Source organism: Perkinsus marinus (genome assembly GCF_000006405.1).
Source record: "Perkinsus marinus ATCC 50983 genomic scaffold scf_1104296944406, whole genome shotgun sequence".
Classification (NCBI taxonomy): Eukaryota; Perkinsozoa; order Perkinsida; family Perkinsidae; genus Perkinsus; species Perkinsus marinus.
In genome coordinates this window covers 69,012-88,389 of record NW_003211408.1, presented here as the reverse complement: position 1 = coordinate 88,389, position 19,378 = coordinate 69,012, and the positions used below count along the sequence as shown (strand labels likewise).

General features: G+C 48.0%; 11 protein-coding genes across 12 annotated transcripts in view; 2 read left to right on the top strand and 9 right to left on the bottom strand.

The window, feature by feature from the left end:
• Positions 1 to 552: 552 nt before the first annotated feature.
• Pmar_PMAR016585 (hypothetical protein) lies at positions 553 to 706 on the top strand (the record flags this gene model as incomplete). Its single annotated transcript, XM_002780344.1, has 1 exon — positions 553 to 706. A coding segment is annotated over one exon (154 nt), but the record flags the coding sequence as incomplete, so codon positions are not given.
• A 445-nt stretch (positions 707 to 1,151) lies between these two features.
• On the top strand, positions 1,152 to 1,460 carry Pmar_PMAR016584 (hypothetical protein; the record flags this gene model as incomplete). Its single annotated transcript, XM_002780343.1, has 2 exons — positions 1,152 to 1,349; positions 1,434 to 1,460. The coding sequence occupies 2 exons, from the start codon at positions 1,152 to 1,154 to the stop codon at positions 1,458 to 1,460; spliced, it is 225 nt and encodes a 74-aa protein (XP_002780389.1).
• A 1,538-nt stretch (positions 1,461 to 2,998) lies between these two features.
• Pmar_PMAR016583 (amino acid transporter, putative) lies at positions 2,999 to 5,614 on the bottom strand. The gene is made up of 13 exons (XM_002780342.1): positions 5,521 to 5,614; positions 5,365 to 5,459; positions 5,236 to 5,317; positions 5,102 to 5,174; positions 4,959 to 5,045; positions 4,748 to 4,889; positions 4,621 to 4,688; positions 4,484 to 4,573; positions 4,289 to 4,435; positions 4,089 to 4,230; positions 3,919 to 4,025; positions 3,753 to 3,863; positions 2,999 to 3,703 (listed from the first exon to the last, which is right to left on the bottom strand). The coding sequence occupies exons 1-13, from the start codon at positions 5,559 to 5,561 to the stop codon at positions 3,338 to 3,340; spliced, it is 1,551 nt and encodes a 516-aa protein (XP_002780388.1). The 5' UTR covers positions 5,562 to 5,614; the 3' UTR covers positions 2,999 to 3,337.
• A 145-nt stretch (positions 5,615 to 5,759) lies between these two features.
• Positions 5,760 to 7,684, bottom strand: Pmar_PMAR016582 (amino acid transporter, putative; the record flags this gene model as incomplete). The annotated part of the gene is made up of 10 exons (XM_002780341.1): positions 5,760 to 5,778; positions 5,853 to 6,061; positions 6,103 to 6,213; positions 6,260 to 6,366; positions 6,416 to 6,557; positions 6,623 to 6,769; positions 6,815 to 6,972; positions 7,103 to 7,319; positions 7,370 to 7,524; positions 7,579 to 7,684. The coding sequence occupies 10 exons, from the start codon at positions 7,682 to 7,684 to the stop codon at positions 5,760 to 5,762; spliced, it is 1,371 nt and encodes a 456-aa protein (XP_002780387.1).
• A 721-nt stretch (positions 7,685 to 8,405) lies between these two features.
• Positions 8,406 to 9,168, bottom strand: Pmar_PMAR016581 (60S ribosomal protein L15, putative). Its single transcript, XM_002780340.1, has one exon. It carries the CDS (start codon positions 9,151 to 9,153, stop codon positions 8,536 to 8,538), a length of 618 nt encoding a protein of 205 aa, XP_002780386.1. The 5' UTR covers positions 9,154 to 9,168; the 3' UTR covers positions 8,406 to 8,535.
• Positions 9,169 to 9,990: 822 nt separating this feature from the next.
• Positions 9,991 to 10,257, bottom strand: Pmar_PMAR016580 (hypothetical protein; the record flags this gene model as incomplete). The annotated part of the gene is made up of 2 exons (XM_002780339.1): positions 9,991 to 10,123; positions 10,175 to 10,257. 2 exons carry the CDS (start codon positions 10,255 to 10,257, stop codon positions 9,991 to 9,993), a joined length of 216 nt encoding a protein of 71 aa, XP_002780385.1.
• Positions 10,258 to 10,276: 19 nt separating this feature from the next.
• Positions 10,277 to 11,034, bottom strand: Pmar_PMAR016579 (hypothetical protein; the record flags this gene model as incomplete). The annotated part of the gene is made up of 4 exons (XM_002780338.1): positions 10,277 to 10,424; positions 10,470 to 10,583; positions 10,650 to 10,748; positions 10,958 to 11,034. 4 exons carry the CDS (start codon positions 11,032 to 11,034, stop codon positions 10,277 to 10,279), a joined length of 438 nt encoding a protein of 145 aa, XP_002780384.1.
• Positions 11,035 to 11,130: 96 nt separating this feature from the next.
• On the bottom strand, positions 11,131 to 12,647 carry Pmar_PMAR016578 (lipopolysaccharide-induced transcription factor regulating tumor necrosis factor alpha, putative; the record flags this gene model as incomplete). Of its 2 annotated transcripts, XM_002780336.1 has the most annotated exons (8): positions 11,131 to 11,264; positions 11,308 to 11,413; positions 11,461 to 11,607; positions 11,655 to 11,801; positions 11,867 to 12,013; positions 12,084 to 12,234; positions 12,302 to 12,438; positions 12,490 to 12,647. In XM_002780336.1, 8 exons carry the CDS (start codon positions 12,645 to 12,647, stop codon positions 11,145 to 11,147), a joined length of 1,113 nt encoding a protein of 370 aa, XP_002780382.1. In that variant the 3' UTR covers positions 11,131 to 11,144. The 2 variants fall into 2 exon arrangements, with proteins under 2 accessions (XP_002780382.1, XP_002780383.1); XM_002780337.1 differs by having other exon boundaries at positions 11,308 to 11,607.
• Positions 12,648 to 12,786: 139 nt separating this feature from the next.
• Positions 12,787 to 16,320, bottom strand: Pmar_PMAR016577 (hypothetical protein). Its single transcript, XM_002780335.1, has 12 exons — positions 16,190 to 16,320; positions 15,540 to 15,616; positions 15,332 to 15,461; positions 15,142 to 15,287; positions 14,921 to 15,096; positions 14,584 to 14,719; positions 14,419 to 14,535; positions 14,027 to 14,168; positions 13,843 to 13,969; positions 13,698 to 13,794; positions 13,548 to 13,655; positions 12,787 to 13,251 (listed from the first exon to the last, which is right to left on the bottom strand). The coding sequence occupies exons 1-12, from the start codon at positions 16,305 to 16,307 to the stop codon at positions 12,889 to 12,891; spliced, it is 1,737 nt and encodes a 578-aa protein (XP_002780381.1). The 5' UTR covers positions 16,308 to 16,320; the 3' UTR covers positions 12,787 to 12,888.
• Positions 16,321 to 18,132: 1,812 nt separating this feature from the next.
• On the bottom strand, positions 18,133 to 18,452 carry Pmar_PMAR016576 (hypothetical protein; the record flags this gene model as incomplete). The annotated part of the gene is made up of 3 exons (XM_002780334.1): positions 18,133 to 18,198; positions 18,236 to 18,274; positions 18,321 to 18,452. 3 exons carry the CDS (start codon positions 18,450 to 18,452, stop codon positions 18,133 to 18,135), a joined length of 237 nt encoding a protein of 78 aa, XP_002780380.1.
• A 328-nt stretch (positions 18,453 to 18,780) lies between these two features.
• Positions 18,781 to 19,378, bottom strand: part of Pmar_PMAR016575 (Fumarylacetoacetase, putative) — a gene marked incomplete at both ends in the record, with an annotated part of 2,545 nt that continues 1,947 nt past the window's right edge. Inside the window, 4 exons of the mRNA XM_002780333.1 lie at positions 18,781 to 18,866; positions 18,911 to 18,974; positions 19,022 to 19,091; positions 19,286 to 19,337. Coding sequence (XP_002780379.1) covers positions 18,781 to 18,866; positions 18,911 to 18,974; positions 19,022 to 19,091; positions 19,286 to 19,337 — 272 coding nt within the window. The remainder of the gene's footprint in view (positions 18,867 to 18,910; positions 18,975 to 19,021; positions 19,092 to 19,285; positions 19,338 to 19,378) is intronic.

Sequence of the window (19,378 nt, the reverse complement as noted above, 5' to 3'; positions counted from 1 at the left end):
AAGGGCAGGTGGGCCTTCCCCATCTTTCTAGTTGGACAGGTAGTAGGGAAATTCAGGCAATTCTCGGCCAATCCAACATGGACCAGATCGGGCCGGTCGTGAGGCTGAAGGGTACACGGGCACGGTAGTGCTTTTCTGTGAGCCGCGGAGATGTTACATGGCGGCTGGGTTGCGTTGTAGTGTCGTGGTTGTCGCCAACTAGTCGGTACCGTGCCCTAGGGGGAAGCTGAGGCTCTACTCAATACAGCGAGAATTATGGGAGTTGATACGACAAAACGACAATTGTGGAGAAATTCCATTTAGGATTGTACACCTCTGCTTGAGAAATTAAGTCGTGTGTGAAATTTCTGGAGTGGGGAAACTCCTGAGCTCACCGGATAGCACTTACTCCAACACTGATAGGGCATCACGGAACTGGCACCATAGTGGGGCAGTATTAAGATTTCGTTCTTCCGTGGAAAAACTCCTCGTGGAAAACTTGCGGAAAATTTGTGGAAAATATGAAGCCATGTGGCACAGGGCCTAAAATTGTCCTATAGACCCAATTAGTAGACTACGCGAGGCCTACGATCTCGCCGCTCTGCCTGTCCACATAACAGTTAATATCATTGGTCGTATGAAGCCAGGTCCGCGAACTACCGATGCCACTGTAAGCTCAAAGGATGCAGTAGAGTGGGCAGTGGCCCTTCTAAAGGCTGTTGGCCTGGTAAGCCCATTCTCGCCCGGTTATAGTGTTGCTCAGATCTTCTCCACAGGCCAACGTGGACATTGCGCTCTTCCGCTCTCTACGGGATGCTTCTGATGCCCCATCAGGCCCCAGGGGGAAAGATATTCTTCATAGTGCGTGCATGCTAGCGGCAGGGGGAGGGACTGCAAGTGAGTATCTATCGAATCTGGGGTATCCTCGAATGGGCCAGCTCACGGCTTCTGGGCCCATCTCGGACGTGGAGGCGATGCGGGCAGTGGTGTGGATGGTGTTTAATGAGGCCACTGGGCTGCGGAGGAAGGCTGAGGCCATGTGGACACCACGGTTGCCGAGGATAATACGTCTGCTGTTGGGATTGAACCCGCGACCTTCGAGATCGCAATCAACCAGAGCTGAGCATTCTCCTATCAGACCATCTAAGCTGTCTGATTGTATGCACGTAATAATGCAGACTGCCAACGAAGTGACTCGACTCCATCGCGAAAACGCCTCTATAGCGGCGGCCCTCGCCAAGGCCGACTACCAGACCCCCTCTACGATGCCCAGTGACCAGGCAGTGAAGGCTTTGAATTCGAGAATGGCCGAATCGCTCGACCAGTACCGACAGGAAATATCTAAAATAGAACACCTCGCCACCTGTGAGGTGAAATTCTGTGAGTGGTTCCGGTCCACTACGGTGTATGCAAGCGATGGGGTAACGACAGAAACAAGGGCGGCAGTAGTCCAGGTAATAGTCGCAGTCGGGTTTGTCTGAGAGCCCCGTAGTAGGTCCGGAACGATGATGAAGGTAAGCTCCGAGGATTGGAGGAGGAGGCTGATACTCTATTGACTGAATGCATGTCGATACTGTGTAGTCCACCCTATGGCTTGCATTTCCATAAGGCTGGGGTCTACGACCCTTCACCCTACTCCACTCGGCTTGGTGTTGTCAATAGAGGCATAAGTAGGGGATACGCTGTGATGGTCTATTATGGCCTGATGCCCTGTTCCGAGCGGATCATGTTCAATGGTTCAGCGGTTTACGGTATGAAATTTTCGGGAAGTCCCATAGTCGAGGGCTGCTGCCATAGAGGAGTTATCACGGTACAGTCGCCTCAATCTCACGGCAAGAGACCGTACATGCCTCTCCCGTATGGTCTACATCAGATTTCCATTCCCACATTAGATATTAACATAACTAGTGAATATACTTGTACACATAGCTGCAGCGACTCCAATGAACGCAATCTTTTCTGCATGCTCTTCGGAAAGTATACAATTCTCTTAAGACTATGACCTGTACATCTCTCCACATATTCTCAGCATATCCGGTTTTTCGACTCGTGCACCACCGTCATCTAGCGAGTACCACCTTGCGGCTTAGGGCGGTATGCTCTTACGCTCCGCATGATACGACCTTCAAATTTCAGGGCCTAACTCTTCGTAGTTAGTGAGAGTCGAAAAGTGGTAAAATTTTCTCCGGATATTCTTAGCATGCACGTGTTAGGTAGTCTCAACAGTCGGCCCTGCTGGGGGTAGGTGACTTAGAGGCAGATAAAGTCCGGTAATGTCTGGCCAACTACCGAGAGGCACCCCCGTTAGCGAGCTCCTAGTAACCATGACATACTTCTCCTGTGTATGAGAAGGCCATGATGGCTGAGCTGTAGAGAAGGCCACAGGGCTAGAGGAGGTCATTAGGGTAATCATGATGAGGTTGTAAGTTCGTTACATTATATAGCCTATGCAAACCGAGGTGTTCGCGAGGCCTTTTCTTCCCATCCCGTGCTCATCTACGATCATTGGCTGATGTTACAGAGACTGAGTTCAGTTGCATACAAGAGAGTTGCATCTTCATAGGAACTACAGAGGAACTACGTGTTGAGTCCTGTTTTGGCGCTGTCGTCATCAAAAGAGCCGAGAATGGATGAGGGTAGGTTGGAGCCGGAGTGGTATAAGGAGGCTATGACGAGCTCATTAAAGCCACAGATAAAGCAGCTCCCGAAGGATATACCTCCTGACCTCTTCCACTGCCTTGGCGAGAGCGTCACTCTGATTAGGGGGTTTCATCACGTGAGTTTTACATTCCATCGCTAACAAAATTCCGAAGTACAACTGCTATGGAGGAGAGAAAACTAGTCTATCGTTTATTAGAGGTATGATAATCAGCCCTCCTCCCTGGAGAGACGATGGAAGATCTCCTGTAGTCTAGACTTCTAACTTCATTGAATTGGGAACTGTTGCGTGCATGAGCATGCACTGAACTCATTTACAACCCAAGTCGTGTATCAATAAGTAAATTGACGAAGTTTTGTGGAACGCAGTATGTAGGAATTTATTGATGACGAAACATAAGACTATTCCTATAGTACGTGAGTAAGGACACTTGGTAGTATGTAGACGACGACGACAATGATGATGATGAATAATGGACGTTTTTAGGCGTCTTTGAGTGCAGTGAAGTGGAACACACAATAAAGGGAAGTCACTCAGTGAGGAACAGCTCGCACAAGGAACTCAATCATAATCGAATCAACTTCTTAAGGAAAGAACCATATCCCACGTACATAGGCTGATCGGATGCTCGGCCTTGTTGTTGAGAGAGGTGCCCACCTATTCTCCCACATCAGTGATAGACCTTCGAAACTTGTGTGACTACACATTCACTGATGCTAGTGCTGATGCTGGTCTCTCGGAATCGCCTTTCGACGGGGGGAACTCCTTCTCCTCCTCTCCAGCATGGGGAGATGCGGCGACGGCGGCCTCAGAACGAACATCAACTTGGTCAAGACCGGCGTCAAAGCCATCCTCCCAGTTCTGTTTGATTCCGAGCTTCTCCGCATGTTTAACGGCTAGCCAACCGAGTGGGACACCAAGAACTAAAACCACGCAGTTGAGAATGAGGGTAAACTTATCGGCGATAAAGGAAGCAATAACAACGAACGAGCCGAATACAATACACGGCGTGAGGACGACTGATAGCCACCAGAACGACTTCACGGGAATCTTGAAAGGTCTCTCCTGAAAAACAATAGGAATGGGAGATTCTCACTCTGGTGAGATAGCCTACCAAATTCGGTTGAGACCATCTTAGTTTAAGGAGAGCGAATACTTCTAATAAAGCCGATAAGCAAGACATAAAAGAGTCGACAGATAAGATTGAGTTGAAATCGAAAGAGACCTGTTCACAAAGATAGATACTATTGACATAGTACAGGTAGTAGTAGTTCCCTTACCAGAGCGCAGATGATGATCAATTGGAAGAACATGGCAAACCAAGGAGTACGATAGTGAGAATGAAGCTGACCAAACCACCTCGGGGCCAAGCCAGCGCGGGCCATACCTATCAAAAAGAAGGATAATATCTGTGGAGGGAAAGGACATAGTAATATGATAATGATACTACCGCAGATCTGATAGCTGTCCTCCAAAAGTTCAGCAACGTATTGGCCAGCACTACCAACGATGGCAGCAGCAACCAACCACCAACCGAACCAATCTCCAAAAGCACGTTTGGCGATTCCGGAAAGAGACCCGGCCTCCCAATTCTAAGAGACAAGTATGTGGACAAGTAGTTGAATAAAGAGGAGGAGGAGGATAGTTTACCTGCCAGTTATCTCCATCGATACCCGCTGCAGTTGACAGGACGAAGAAGTACTGTAACGTGCATACGGTCATACAACCAAGAAGCGCTCGAATAACGGTATACGAGGGACGTTTGACCTCGCCGGCTACAGTGGAAACACAGTCAACCTGATTATGATGATAAAGATCATTGATAAGGTTGAGTGTTAGTAGTACACCAGACATGTTCCAGAAGCAAACGATGGCCCAATTGACCCAATCTATCTCATTCACCGGGAGGGTCTCGCCCAAGACGCTTAGATCGGCCTGAATATGATAGTAGTAAACCAGTAGCTAGGAAAGTAGGACATTACCTTAGTGAGACCCCAGATGATGAAGACAACGAATGGAATCAGTAGGAAGACGGACATCTGCAAGAGTCCTGAACATAAGAACAAGTCTCAGCAAGGTGGGAGGAGAAGGAGGGGTTGAACGTCGTACCAGTTCCTGTAAGTTTGATAGAGAACAGCATTGGTATAGTAAAGATGACACTAATGCCTGCTTTAAACAACCAAGCTAGACCGTCAGACATAGCACCGAATGTATCGGGTGCAACACTGCTGATAGTCTGGAAAATGATGACCTGATACGATAGAGAGGGGAGGAGTGGTATGAAGGGTAATAATAATAATGATGTTGTTATTATTATTACGGGATAGACAGCATTGTCTACAACGCCGCTGACCCAGGACCAATAGGATTCCTGCACACCCCAGAACTTCCCAAAGGCAGCTTTAACCTGAATAGGGTGATAACACTTTGTAGTAGTATTAATGATAATAATACTACTATTACCCATAGAGAATAACCACCATTATACGGGAAGGCACTCGACAACTCAGCGGTCATGAACGACATTGGTACGGACCTGAACAATTCCACATCACCACCGTAGAAGAACATAAACGACTTCTTGTTTGTAGCATTACCAACAGAATAAACCCATGAGCATTCCTATAATACCCCATAGAGGACCACCGGCTGAATACATTTCTTCAGAACCAAATGGACCTAACAACAAGAGTTCCCGTAAAAGCGATAATGAATTTCTCTCTCACCTCCGGAGACATTGAAGAAAGCTATGGCACCAAGCGAGAAAACCCCAATGGTTCGTTTGTTGATAAAGGAACCCGGCTTGAGATCTTCGGAAGAACTGACAACAACAAGAAGGGAGAGGAAGTCCAATGGCCGTTATTGTTGATGTTCTCACTTACTTAGTGGAGGGGAGTGATGCTGGAGACACGGCGCTGGTCATATTTAACGAACGTTAAGACGGTTCCCAGACGTAGAACATGCACGATCAATGCTGAGAAAAAGATCATAGTCATCATACCACACCTCAGCGAACTCATCAGAAAACCAAGGTGGAGAAACTGGATAATCAGATGTGATACGGGGATGGACTGAACCCCACGACTATATAGACGTGATAACAATATCGTCATCAGAAGCACTAGATCGATTTCTCCCCCCTGAGCTAAGGCTTGGATGTCGTCCGTTGTCATCATCCCGAAAATTCTCATCACAGTCGAATCCCTCTTCCCACATATGATCATCGAACCCTAGCTTATCGGAGTGCCTTACAGCAAGCCAACCCAGAACAAGGCCGACTGCCAGAGCAGCACAGTTCAAGCCTAGGGTCAACCATCCAGCGATGAAGGATACAACAACAATAAAACCACCATAGATGAGAGGGGGTGACATGGCAACTAGCAGACCCCAGAAGGATTTGACGGGAATACGGTATGGGCGACTCTGAAAAAGAAAGTGATCTCTATAGATGGGGAAAGCATTACCATCTCCGGTCTGGACCATCGTAATTTGAGGAGAGAGAAAAACTCAAGTAGATTTGATAGGCAGGCCATGAAGGAGTCAACCGAAAGAATGGTATTAAAGTCGAATGAGACCTGAACATCAGACCTTCCTGGAGACACTGTGTGATGATCGTATTACTAGCACACAGATGACGACAACTTGGAAGAATATGGCAACCCATGGTGTCCGATATGTAGGGTGAAGATAACCAAACCATTTCGGAGCTAATCCAAAACGAGCCATACCTATGTTGTTGAAGTTAGGAGGAAGGGGAATTCATATGTAAAGTATTACCGCAAATCTGATAGCTGTCTTCAAGAAGCTCTGCAACGAATTGACCAGCACTTCCCACAATAGAGGCGACCACGAGCCACCATCCAAACCATGTCCCAAAGGCACGCATGCCTACCCCCGATAGAGATCCTGCTGACCAGTACTGAAAGAAGAAGAGAAGAGGGAGATCCCTTCACACTACTATCCACACTCGAGAGGGTAACCTACCTGCCAGTTCTCCCCATCTATACCAGCCGCAGTGGCAAGCACGAGGAAGTACTGCAAGAAGACAATAATAACACAGCCAAGTAGGGCACGAATGACAGTTTTCTCGGGACGTTTCACTTCACCAGCAACGGTGGAAACGCAATCAACCTATAGACGGGAACTTATTGGTGAATGCGGAGGAGATTTTATTACCCCTGAGAAGTTCCAAAAACATACTATAGCCCAATTAACCCAATCAATGTCCCCTAGGGGTTTACTCTCACCAAGCACGCTCAGATCAGCTTTGGTGAGACCCCATATGATGAAAACAACGAAGGGGATGGAAACGAATATCGACATTTGTAATAGACCTAAAGGGGAGGAGTAGAGGAAACAGCCGACTTTACTTTGCAGTATTACCATATCCAGTGATTTTGATGGAGAATAACATAGGTATGCTAAATGCAATACACATGAATGCTTTAAACAACCAAGCTAGACCGTCAGACATAGCCCCGAATGTATCGGGTGCAACACTGCTGATAGTCTGGAAAATGATGACCTGATACGATAGAGAGGGGAGGAGTGGTATGAAGGGTAATAATGATGATGATGTTATTATTATTATTACGGGATAGACAGCATTGTCTACAACGCCGCTGACCCAGGACCAATAGGATTCCTGCACACCCCAGAACTTCCCAAAGGCGGCTTTAACCTGAATAGGGTGATAACACTTTGTAGTAGTATTAATAATACTACTACTACCCATAGAGAATAACCACCATTATACGGGAAGGCACTCGACAACTCAGCGGTCATGAACGACATTGGTACGGACCAACATAGTAGACCTAAAACCATTCCTATAATACCCCATAGGGGACCACCAGAGGAGAACATTTCTTCGGAACCAAATGGACCTGAAAAGCGGTATCTCATCCCCTTCGCCACTACGCCGCTGTTGTTAGTACTACCTCCGGATATATTAAAGAAGGCTACGGCACCAAGTGAGAAGACTCCGATGCTTCTGACCTTCGTGAAGGCACCCTTCACATCTTCATCACTGGATCTGAGGACCATACTGGCATATTACTATGACCTAGGAACCTGATTATTACTTCATCGAGTGAAGTGATACTGGGGACGCGGCGCTGGTCATCTTTCAAGGTTAGGAGGGCTCCCAGATGTAGAACATGCACACTCAATGCAGCTGAACAAACAACATACAAGGGTTGAAAACCCAGATCCTTTCGGGTCTAGAAATGGTCCAACGAGTTGCCTGGTCACGATGCACTTCCTCTGGAAGTGGACGATCACCAAACCAACAACATAATGCAACTATGGATGAGCTCTAATATGGGGTATTCTGCGCACCGAAAGGAGGCCACTCGTAACACACAAGGGTTGTCCCGTTAGCTATAGAGCAAAGGTTAGGGCCGATCGAAAACTAGAATGGTCGATCAAGTCACACAAGGGATTGATGAAAAACAGAAACTGATTCAAGTAAATACAAAGTATTTCAGTTGAGAGTGAAGCATTGATGACTACTGAGCTGAATGGTTTATAGAAAAGAAGTGACTAGGGAATTTTTACATATACTCTCCTAATACAACATTTTCGAGAGCATTCAGAGGGAAAAATGAAAGCTATGAAAAGCATGTGGCAATCCGAGTTGTTGAATCCCCTCACACTCGAAAAGCAGTCTAGTACGTCAGTACTACTAGATCAATGACTTGTCGCGCACTCCCAAATTCAGTGCGATATTCGAGTAACTACTCATACAACACAACACTGTCAACATTCCCAAACATTTATATCGTCTGCTGTAGGGAAACCAATAACGAGCCAGATAAAGTGAGAGTGACTGTTGCAATGAGAACGACGATATGAGTAATGCATCATCGATCCGACAACAACAATAACTAAGACATTTATCGGAACCTCTTGAGCTGGAGAGTCTGGCGTCTCTTCCAGTTGGCGCGCTTCGAGGGGCGGACCTTGGTACCGAAGTGGGAACCGCGCTTGTGAAGGCCACGGCTCTTACGACCAGCACTGGTGAGACCACGGAGCTCACGATGCTTCATGGTAGAGTGAGCGATCCAGTTCATGCGAGGGTCGTTACGGATGGCGTTGTGGAAGGGATCGACCATGATGACCTCGAAGAACTTGAACTGGGCGTCCTGACCAACCCAGTACGAGTTGAGGACACGGAGAGAACCACAGCGGCGACCAACGCGTTCCTCGGCAATAGCACGAAGAGACTTGGTAGACTTCTGCTTGTTGACACCCTGATGGACGGGCTTACCGTAGACGATACCCTTGGAGACGCGCTTCTTACGGTCACCCCTGCGGATGCGGACACGGTAGATAACAACGCCCTGCTTGGCCTTGTAGCCGAGACGACGAGCCTTGTCAGGGCGAGTGGCCTTGGAGGCACGGTGGACAGCAGGTAGCTGACGGAACTCCCAGTTCCTGACGCGAATCAAGAAGCGCATCACATCAGATTGCTTCTTGTTCCAGATCTCAGAGAGGTACTTGTAGGCTCCCATGATGGCAGATTGAGTGGGATGACTTTGGAACGAACAGCCAACGAGCGACACAAATCGATCAAGCGCAATAGCGATAATTTCGTGGCGCGTGACGCTAAACTTCATCAAAACGCTACGAGAGAATCCCCTCAGTGTCGTGTCAATGAGGGTTACTGATCTCAGTCACGGGGTCATATCAAAGCGGGAATCGAGCTGTCACTGAGTGATTATCTCACATCCACTCAACGAGTGTGATAGAGGGCGGCCTACTCTCGTGCTCCTCCCCTTGTATTTTGGTAGTGACCTGTCATTCGACGTACGGCCTTGTCAAACAGGTACCAGTTGCCAACTGCATAGGGGTGGGCTATCTCTGAGGTTTTTTCCATGGACCCAGCCTGCAATTGACAAGGGAAGCCTCGTATACGGCAAAAGTTGGCCCTGTCGCGCCATTCAAAGTCAACTGAGGGAAACGCCACCGCTCGTAAAGCTCTGCTCGCAGTTTTATCAATAGTACTTATTGTCACTCATAACAAACCAACACCCGCGACAATGCCTCTCTATCAGGCGAAGCACTTATTATTCACACTAGCATGGAACAACTAAGTCCCCGCTCCGTCGTTGCGTCACTTCGGAATTCACATTATCGACTTTTGTCCGAGTCACGATCGAAGTACCACGGAAGGCTTCAGCATATAAGCAGCCTTCGCCAATGGCGCGATGTCACCATTGGACTTCTCGCTGAACAGCACTGGTCTCGCTGAATCCACCCGTCATGCTATCCTCCAATAGCAGTTCGTCCCCACTATATAACAACACAATCTAATCGTACTATCAGAAACATCTTCCACAACATGTTGTTTAATCAGCCCCTTTCGCAAGAGGAGGATGGACAGCTTCTGGGAATGGCGGTCTGTAGTAGATCTTGAGCCCTCCTGGAGGAGGTGACCAATTCCAACACCCAGAGGACTTTCCTCGAGCTGCAACATTCGATCTGCAAAAAACCCACAACATGAGTCTCCCACTTGTGAGCCAACCCGCTTACCTGATGGGCATCCCGTTCCAATACTCATCCCCACGTATCTTCCCTTCGAATGGTATGGTTCTAGAGGCAGCCACACTAGGCATTCAGACCAACGACAACACCTCACTTGAAGTATGCTGGCACGGTGGGGACGAAGGAGAGCCCACTAGGGCCTGGACAAGCAGCAGCAGTCTTATTCCGAGATCGCCAGAACGTCGAATGCATCCCAAAGAAGGGCACAGTAGCCGCGGTCTCGATAAGCGTCCTTTCTCTGACAATAAAAGTAAAGAAAAATGAGCATTCAACATCAGCTCACTCGTGCGGACGGTCAGCGAATTCCGAGAAGAATTGTACGTCGCAGTTATGATAGAGTGGCCACCGCTTCCGGTATACCTCCTGATAAGCTCTCTTGGTGTAAGGCAGCTTAGTCCTACATAAGAATACGATAAAGAGCCAGTACCAGTCCTGACCATCGAGACTGATGGAACCCTCCTACGGTATTTGAGAGATATTATGTGATCGATTAGGCGATCCAATACGGGAATATAAAACTGGCTTCTTGTCTTCTCCTCGGACCACCCATCGACGACCATATCTAAGAATAACCATCGCGCATCAGTTATCGAGGTGCTATCATCTATGTTATTCGACTTCGGTATACTATTGAAAAGATGACCGCTACAATAACACATGGATGAACTTCAAAAAATCTGTTGAAAAATTGAAAAAACCTCACAGGGATGGAAATTTTTCAATGCTGAAGACACATGGGCATAATACTGTCGATATACCCTTCCTCCTCACCTCATGTCGGTCTCCATGGGCTTTATCATGCCTCGAATAGCCTTACTATCTCCTACATGACGACGACTCAGTGCCATGGCAATAAGGACTTGAGAACAGCAATCGACGACAAGCACTTCTATTGAACTCAACACTAATAGAAAACTAAATGCAACCACGACTACTACAATCATACGCTTAGTATTGATCAAACTCGATGCTGGAGTGACTCGATATTCGAGGGATGCACCTCAGTAGACTGGTGTCCATTCATGTTGGCCTCAGGACCATGCCCTTGGTCCCCACCCAGAATGGCACCCATTATAGCCTAAAGATACACTTCGTGCCCTGGAAAGGTAGACAGGACCAACCTGTCGAGCCGATAGTGCCAACGCTGCCTCAGCAACGGCTTCCTCTACTTCTTCTGGCCTATCACTCTCCTTTATACTCCATAACTGTAGTAGATGTGGTCCGCCTCTGAACACGTCTCGAACATGAGCAACTCGTCACAACCTATATCTCACCTTCGTCCCAGACTCAGCAACGAGGCCTCAAACTGAGCCCAAGACCCTGCTGGTATAAGGGACACTTCATCGTGTTGTTGGGGACCATCAAATAGCAGTATCAAGTCCACCACATCTGGCCTGTACGCCTGTTGGGGAGGGAACATCCTGAGTGGCTGAGTAGTCACGTTGGAGGCGACCACGAACATGGTCACTTGATCATAGCAAAACTCTTAGTCTTGAATAGCCACAAGTCAATGCCTTCTCTGATTCTGACAACTCTTCCCTTCCACTTCACAGTCTGGTACTTATACTTCTCTTCGAAGGCCTTCACACTATGTAACGGATTGCCAAGATATGCCCTAGAAAACTATGCTGGATGATGAAGTGCCCTCTAGTGTTGCTGCTGTCGACGGCGAATTATCACCTCTCACCACAGTCAGTGAGGAAGTCCTTCCAAGAGGCATCTATGTCGGGCCCTCGAGGGACCATCGCGGGCTGCATTACACCCGATGAACGTGCCACATAGAAAAGGCCAATCACAGTGACAAGGGCTAGGAGAATTACAACGTATCTAAGATAGTAAACTTCCACAGTGAATGCGAGCACACACGTCCCCTGAAATTGGTCCCCATAGTCCTCACCGTCGGGCCAATACCACCGCGCAGTGTCCAATGCGGAATGTGAGCACATCGTTCTTGAGGCTGGTCGGCAAGGCTATCTTAGACCGAGAGCCGATCTTGTTGAGACAATTGGGACATCGATGCACAGTGTCCTTCAGCAATGGCCACACCACTGAGGACAACCACCGAATACACTCAACACGCTGGGCATGCCTGTGTCGTCTAGGGGGGCATCTTACCCGGCAATATGCATATTGATAGCCACTGTAAGATAAGAACTAGGACTAATGCCAGGAGGTAGGACACTATTGATGCCTCATGAGTGATGAAGGTAGTGATGTCAGCTCGGCAGAAAGGACATCGACACTCCACAGGACTAAGGCACATACGATGCTACAACCACAGTGACGGCGACGAGTGAGGCTACACCATATCAAAGGTAGGCAGTCGTTCCCTCTCCGGCTCAGCCCTTGTCGAGACTCGCGTGTTGTTGACGACATTCATTTCGACGCTTCCTTCCTCAGCGTCTACAGGAACTTTACGATAAATGTAACTGCCGTCCTTTCGACTGAAGGCTCCAGTCATGTGTAGTGGGGAAAATAAAAACTTCTGCTAACCATTGTAGTTCAACAACCCGTGATATGAAAAACATATTTCATAATTCACCATTCGCGAAAAACGGGTAAAACTACATTGAATAAGAAATGCAACAAATCATCATTTTCATCAAAAGGGCTAGGCTTTTCAGCCCAGAAAGGTGGGAGGTAATAACGACAGCAGCTCCTGCAGGCTGACGGGATCAGCAAAGTTTCATCATCAACGTGGCTCAATCACCAGCAGCAATAGTCTCATATGCACTTTGCTCAGCAGCTGTCAATAGCGACCACAGTTCATGAACATTACGATGAAAGTGGTCCAGGTTGCTATCGGAATCATCGTGGAGTAAGCACAGTGCACAGTTGCATATAAGTCTTGGGCGTAATTCCTCTGCAAGCTTCTGCTCGGCAACTCCCATGAAGCATGTATCTCCTGCTGAGATGTGGTGATGCTCGGCGGTCGAAGGACTTGAACGCATAAAGTTGGCTCGAGGGAAGGTGACAGTGGTAACTTGAGGGCAAGCTATTCGCAGTCTGACCAAGGCAAGGGTAGCTTCTAAGGAATCAGGACCGAAGTACTGCACGCTGATCTCCTGAAATGGGACGACCAAGGTAACTCTGACACCATGAGCAACAATGACCGTTTTGAACTGGGTGATTTTTTCCGATCTACTACGAATAGAAGCACTGTCTGATCTATAAGGTGAACCCGATAAACGAGTATGAGCCAACACTTCACAAAGGTGTGGTAAGACTCTCACGACGCCATTCATAAAGACTCAGGCTTTCCTAATACTATTATAGGGTCTCTATCCTACGAGTTCCCCGACCCTATACAGTCATTGGCCCTCACGTGTGAGAAGGGCATTGAGGTCGAACTATCACATACCGTAAGAAGGGCTCTCGAGCTTCTGATACCACGGGCTACCGCTCGAAGACTGTCCTCGTCCGTAACACTGATATGCAGCACTCTGAGCTTGGTCAGCCTACCTATACCCTGAGGGGCCATACTTCATACCCCTATCAATGATAACCCTACCAGTTCTATGAGAACCGGACTGGCAACGGAGGGAGCATCCAGTCCGGAGAGCTCCTCAAGAGCCGTACAGGTAGGAACTACTCTTGCTAGGAAATCACTGAAAAGAATAAGATCCCGACTACCTCCAGCCAACCGCTAGATGCACTCAGTCCATGGGCCAACTTCAAGATACTTCAAATGTGATGAAATCGTCGAGGAAAGTGTTGCGGCCAAAGCATTCACTGCTGTCGGGGTCTTCAAATTGTGAACCCTCAACTCCTCCAAAATACAACCTGGAAGCGGCCAAAAACCTTCGCAGTGCGGAAGATTGCTCGGACAACTACTCCTACCTCCTCCTCCGCGACCAATGAGAGCCTCGACAACCTCAAGGGCAGCACTTTCTGGTCTGATAGCAAGCACGAGCTGCGTGAGGTGTGGGGCTATCACAGTGCCGTTGCTGGGTAGGAGACCACATCCACGTACGACTGTGATCTGACCATGATATGCAGGGCTACATTAAATGATGGGGAGCAAACTGTTCGATCTCGTGGTGCATTTCTGGGAGGTGTACATCGAGAGCTCCCCCCCCCCTCCGGAAAGACATCACACATATAGGAATCCAGCGTATACAAACTGAGCTGTTTATCCGATGATGACTCTAGATCACTGACAACCCTACATAATTCATAGAGCCCTCCCAATGAGATCACAAGATCAAGCTCCCATCCTCCTCCTCCACTACCTGAGTGAGCTCTAGTCGCCTGAGATTGTCCATACGTTGGGGTAGCCGAATCGATCTTTGAGGTGAAGGTTCTAATATAAGCCCGACCAGGGTCAGCGACGTTACTGCTGTCATTGCCTGGAAATAGGAGCTTCTTCAAGAGACGAAAACACAGCAAGTGATGACCTTGGTATTCTGGAGGGTGCGTATGATAGGCACGAAGTCCTGTCCAACGTCAGAGCATTTGGCAAACCTCACGACGCGAATGTCGGTGTCCAGGGAGTCTGCTATGCTGCTTAACCGATCCATTACCCTTTTGGACCTGGGAGACCATACGTTTTGCGACAAATGCCCAGGAGGTTCCTCGCTACTCAGAGTAGAAGTATAAAAGAATGAGCAACTCGAATATTATCAATGTCATCAGCACATCAGCTGTCCATATGCATTCTCTCCCAGCACGCATTCAATACCCTCTCCCAGTTGACATCGATCGAGGAGAACACCATACCTCTTACCGACTCACCGTGAATCAACTCGACCATTACGTATGGTAGCAGTAAAGTCAACGTCCAGGCCTTCGAGGTGACCACCTAGCCAACGCTGTATGAGTGTGTCCACACCGACTCTCGGAGGGTTATGCCGTAGGAGATGCTGTACTGCTCGTAGTGACGGTCTGGGTAGATGTGGTGACACCAGTAGCTGTCACACAAGGTCGGTGACGAAAGTGAGAACACCGAAGCTTACCCCTCCAACGGTCGCTGGGTGGCGCACTATGTCTGCATGCAATCGGCTCGTGCGTGCCAAGCTGGCGGCATCAACAGGGTCCAAGAATCGCACAATACGTATTAGAGGCCCCATAGGTAGTAGGGCATTACTGTCGTCTAAAGGGCCTGGAAGGGTTCGTCGAGGGCTCAAGTACTATTACTATTATTACCAACGCCATGTAAAGGAGGGACATCTACACTCGGCACTCCGGCATCCCTCGCTGTCTTGAGGACCAGTAGGGAGTCCACTTGCCCGGAATCCAAGGCCGATTCGAGAGCCGTCAACACAGTCGAACGGATCTGCTCACGATATAGTTTTCGGGCGGCGAGCGAGGGCACAGGTTCGATCCCCAGCGAGGGCATACTCAGTTATCTTACCATTCCATTGCGAACTAAAGGCACTATAAGCCTGTCCAAATAGCGAGTAAGGAGGTCCTTAGCCGATCTTCGTATACCTAACGTCACCATCACTGGAAAGTGACAACTCCGTCCCCCTTAGAAGTAGTCTACACACCTATTACTAAACCTTACACTATTACAAGCAGACCACTGGAGATTTTTTAGCATTCAAGAGGCCATACCGTAACGGACAGAAATGGCAACAGACATCACTACGTGCTTCTATACTATGTCTAAAGCAGTGTTGTAGTATATGTTTGGTTTCCTCAACTGATTCCGGAAATTCTCCTACTACACTACAGAAATATACACACGAATTAGAACGAAAGTATACAAAAACTCCCCCGAAATTTTCTCAAGATTTCTGAATTGTCACCAACCCACATAGTTGACCACACCTATATTGCCCCACACTTGTCCAAAGACCTATAAACACTGCCTATACGTACAAAACTGCTGCTACAACAATCGTCGGCAACAGGGCCACTACATGGCTCGTGATGAACCCAACAACTCGAGTGAATTCATCATAAAGCCTGGTGATATACCTTATTCCTATTCTTTACCCATCCATAGGACAGGAATCTCAGACGGCAGACCCCTGGTGGAGGTCGTATTGTTCCTACTACCTTCCTTTCTGCTGCTGTTACAGCCACTACAACCATCTCCCTCTGAGGATCCTTCAGTAGTACCACCACCACTGCTGCCGGACATGCCTCCATTACTACTTCCACAGCATGTGTCCATAGAATGATATCACATACAAGTCACCTTCACGCGCCACGAAATTACCCCCCAATGACATACTAGCAAGCAAGACCGCATACCATAAGAAACGCATACAAGGATTAGTGATTGGAATAACACGGGTAAAATCGTCCACTTGCAGTTGATTATCGTGGCCGGTGCGTTGCGCTCCCCGGTGAATTCACTTTTACCAGAGATGGCTGATTACTTGCCTCCCTAAGTCGACCCAGGAAGGACTTCTTACACGCATTCTGCTGTCGCTTATTGCCCCCCTTGAACTTCTCTCTGGGGCTTTCTATATGCGTAGTAGAGTCTGCAGAAAAGACTAAGTTCTCCTGTTGGAGCCGTATTTGCTCGCTGTAGCCCTGAGAGTAGCAACCAACAGCTGCTTGGAACGACACTACTGTGCGTCGCGGAAATTATCGTTTGTGAAATAACTTTCAAATTGTCACACTACAAGTACAATGACGTTCCTGATAACGATAGACGAATCTAAAGATGCTCTCCGCAGCCTAAAGTCGCACCACCGAAACTGATAATGAGTTTCCCAAAACCCATCATATTCCACAACGGTCTGATCCACACCTTGGCATTATTTTCCACAACGAAAATAGTATACCAAGTCGCGATTGGCATCCCATGTGCTCACTTTCTCACAACTATCCCCATACTTCAAAGTCGATGCATTGGATCCCCCACTCCACTTCCTCCTACCATCCCCTTTGGAGTACACTCTTCGCTCCGGCGACTGCCGCCTAACACGCGTGGTCATTACAGGTGGTGATGCGAAGCCGCGATCTGATATAGAATATACATACTCCGCACCTCGATACTACTTTCTACTACCGCTATGAGTTCCTCTATTTGCTGCTACACCAGCGTCCAGAATAGGTACTATTGAAGGAGCGACTGTCTCGAGCCTCTCCTCAGCCCAGCTATCAGTAAGATAACGCCAAAGTGGCAAGCCTCTCGATTCTCCAACCATATCCATCACTATTTCCCACCCCAATATTCTGTTATCACATGCAACAAGCTCCCCATTGTTAACCAGAGATCCGTCAGCCTCTATGTCGTGAGTAGGCGCACCCGAGTGGTAGCTCGCCGAGCACCCGTCTATGAGCCGTAATAGCTGCCAAAAGGTCAAGCCCGCGGTCTCATTCAGTTTCCTAGCGTGTTTGAATGATAGTCGTATATCCCGCAATAGAGATTGGTTCTTCACGCTAAGGTTGTTGAGGCACAGTCTAGATCTCTCAGCGTCATCAACGACTTTCTTGTGAGCACGAGCCAGTGAGGAGGCTGCTGTTATGCATACCACACCATCTACACATCCCACCAAAACTACCACCAGACCGTTTATAATACTAGACTCTTGTGCTATGTAGTGGCTTGAGAGCATGCCACACGCTGTTGCAACCATGACTATAAGCAGACAGGCAGACAAGGAGGTCCACGCCTCTTCTATAACACGGTTGAATGCCACTCCCACAGAAGCCTCATGGACCCCTTCAAGGTCGTATACGAGTCGAGCAAAGGTAAGCAAAGAAAGGAAACTCAATACCACACCAGCCAACGGTATTGCTAACAGGTCTAGTACCGCATATGTTACGGCGATGACCAGACAAGTGAGTTGGAATATAATTTCTAACGATTTCCACGACCACTCCCGAATGACGATACCAGTGGCCCGATGCATACTGTAAGCATTGAGCTTCTGCAGCTGCACACCCCGGTAACGGACTGACCATAGCAGGTGGTATCTAAGACAGGCCTAGTAACTTCCAAAGAGACTGGTAGTCTTATTACAGTGGGGCTACAATCAGCAGCACTACAGGGCCGAGCCACCGTTGAGCATGCCCTGGATAACATAGTAGTAATTGTAGTAGGAGATAAACTAATGTTAATGTTGAGTTGAATACCCCCAATATCACTCTGTATTCCATAGCAAACCCTTCGCGTACTAGGCCGACCTAGAAGAGACATAAGACTAGTACCGATCAGCCTTCGACAACCTACAGCTATCCTATCCTTGTCAATCGATATGGAGCTAGGGTTGGACACAGAGCCATCTGGGGTGGCCGTGTGGTTACGGGAACTGATAGTTGTTGAACGGAAGTCGCCACCACCAAGTGTGACATAACCAGACATTGTAGGGATATTACAATGCGATCGCAGAGGAGATGATTGTTGTAAAATACGGGGGAAATTAAAAAAATGAGTCGAAAAAAACGGAAAATTTACCGGTATATGGGACTAATTCCAACGGGAATTGTAGACCTAGAGCTAACTCCTGTCCAACTCATTGTTGTAAGCATCTGCTGAGGCCAGTCTAGTTGATTGAAGCCTGTTTACTCGAGTGTATGTGATCTTACTGCATTTAACAACTACTGGGAGCTCTGTAGCAAGGACACTGAACCCAACGATGACTAGTGGCCTTTGACAGAAACTCATAACACATGAAGGCTAGTGCATACCACTACCGAAGACGGTTGTTCCGGGTGTAGTGGTAACACTGGAATATCTTCTGATTACGCCAGCTAGGATGCTTCTTGAATTGCTTGCCTGACAGGGGGATAGACAGTAGTAGTATACGACGACCTGATTACCGGATATGTAAGGTAGAAGGTACTCCGGGAACTGCAGCGACCGTGGTGGCGGTTTAGTCAATTTCTGATGAAACAATAGTAAAATGCATAGCACCTTCAAGAACTGCCTACCTGCTTATGCGTAGGGTTGGCTGTACAGTCCACTGCCAGGATAGGTATAGCATGACGATATACTCGATACCTACACGCTGTAGTATTCATAGTTATAATAACGCCCAATTCGAACCATCAAAATCTAATTAATTCTCGGCCAAATTACCCTACAAGATTCGCCGCAGTAAATCTATGCATTATCACTTCTGGACGACTACAACATGATATGTGATGGGAGTGATAATAGCCTATCAGCCCCACCGGAGAAGGATCTGTGCTTACCGGCATTGATCACATCGGAGCTGCAGAGCACCTCGATCCCGCTTGTATCGGACTGTCATGAATGATCATCAACATCCCATAGAGCCCTTTGAC

Excerpts from the sequence above, each read along its gene's own strand:
- Pmar_PMAR016577 (XM_002780335.1), bottom strand. The coding sequence starts at position 16,307 with ATGGACACATGCTGTGGAAGTAGTAATGGAGGCATGTCCGGCAGCAGT. Across the intron at positions 15,097-15,141 it reads ACCCAGCGACCGTTGGAGGG|CTACTGGTGTCACCACATCT; the intron begins GTAAGCTTCGGT and ends CTTGTGTGACAG. Across the intron at positions 13,795-13,842 it reads GAAGTTGGCCCATGGACTGA|TGATTTCCTAGCAAGAGTAG; the intron begins GTGCATCTAGCG and ends TATTCTTTTCAG.
- Pmar_PMAR016583 (XM_002780342.1), bottom strand. The coding sequence starts at position 5,561 with ATGACCAGCGCCGTGTCTCCAGCATCACTCCCCTCCACTAA. Across the intron at positions 5,046-5,101 it reads ATGGTGGTTATTCTCTATGG|GTTAAAGCTGCCTTTGGGAA; the intron begins GTAATAGTAGTA and ends CACCCTATTCAG. Across the intron at positions 4,436-4,483 it reads GCTTCTGGAACATGTCTGGT|GTTGACTGTGTTTCCACTGT; the intron begins GTACTACTAACA and ends CATCATAATCAG.
- Pmar_PMAR016581 (XM_002780340.1), bottom strand. The coding sequence starts at position 9,153 with ATGGGAGCCTACAAGTACCTCTCTGAGATCTGGAACAAGAAGCAATCT.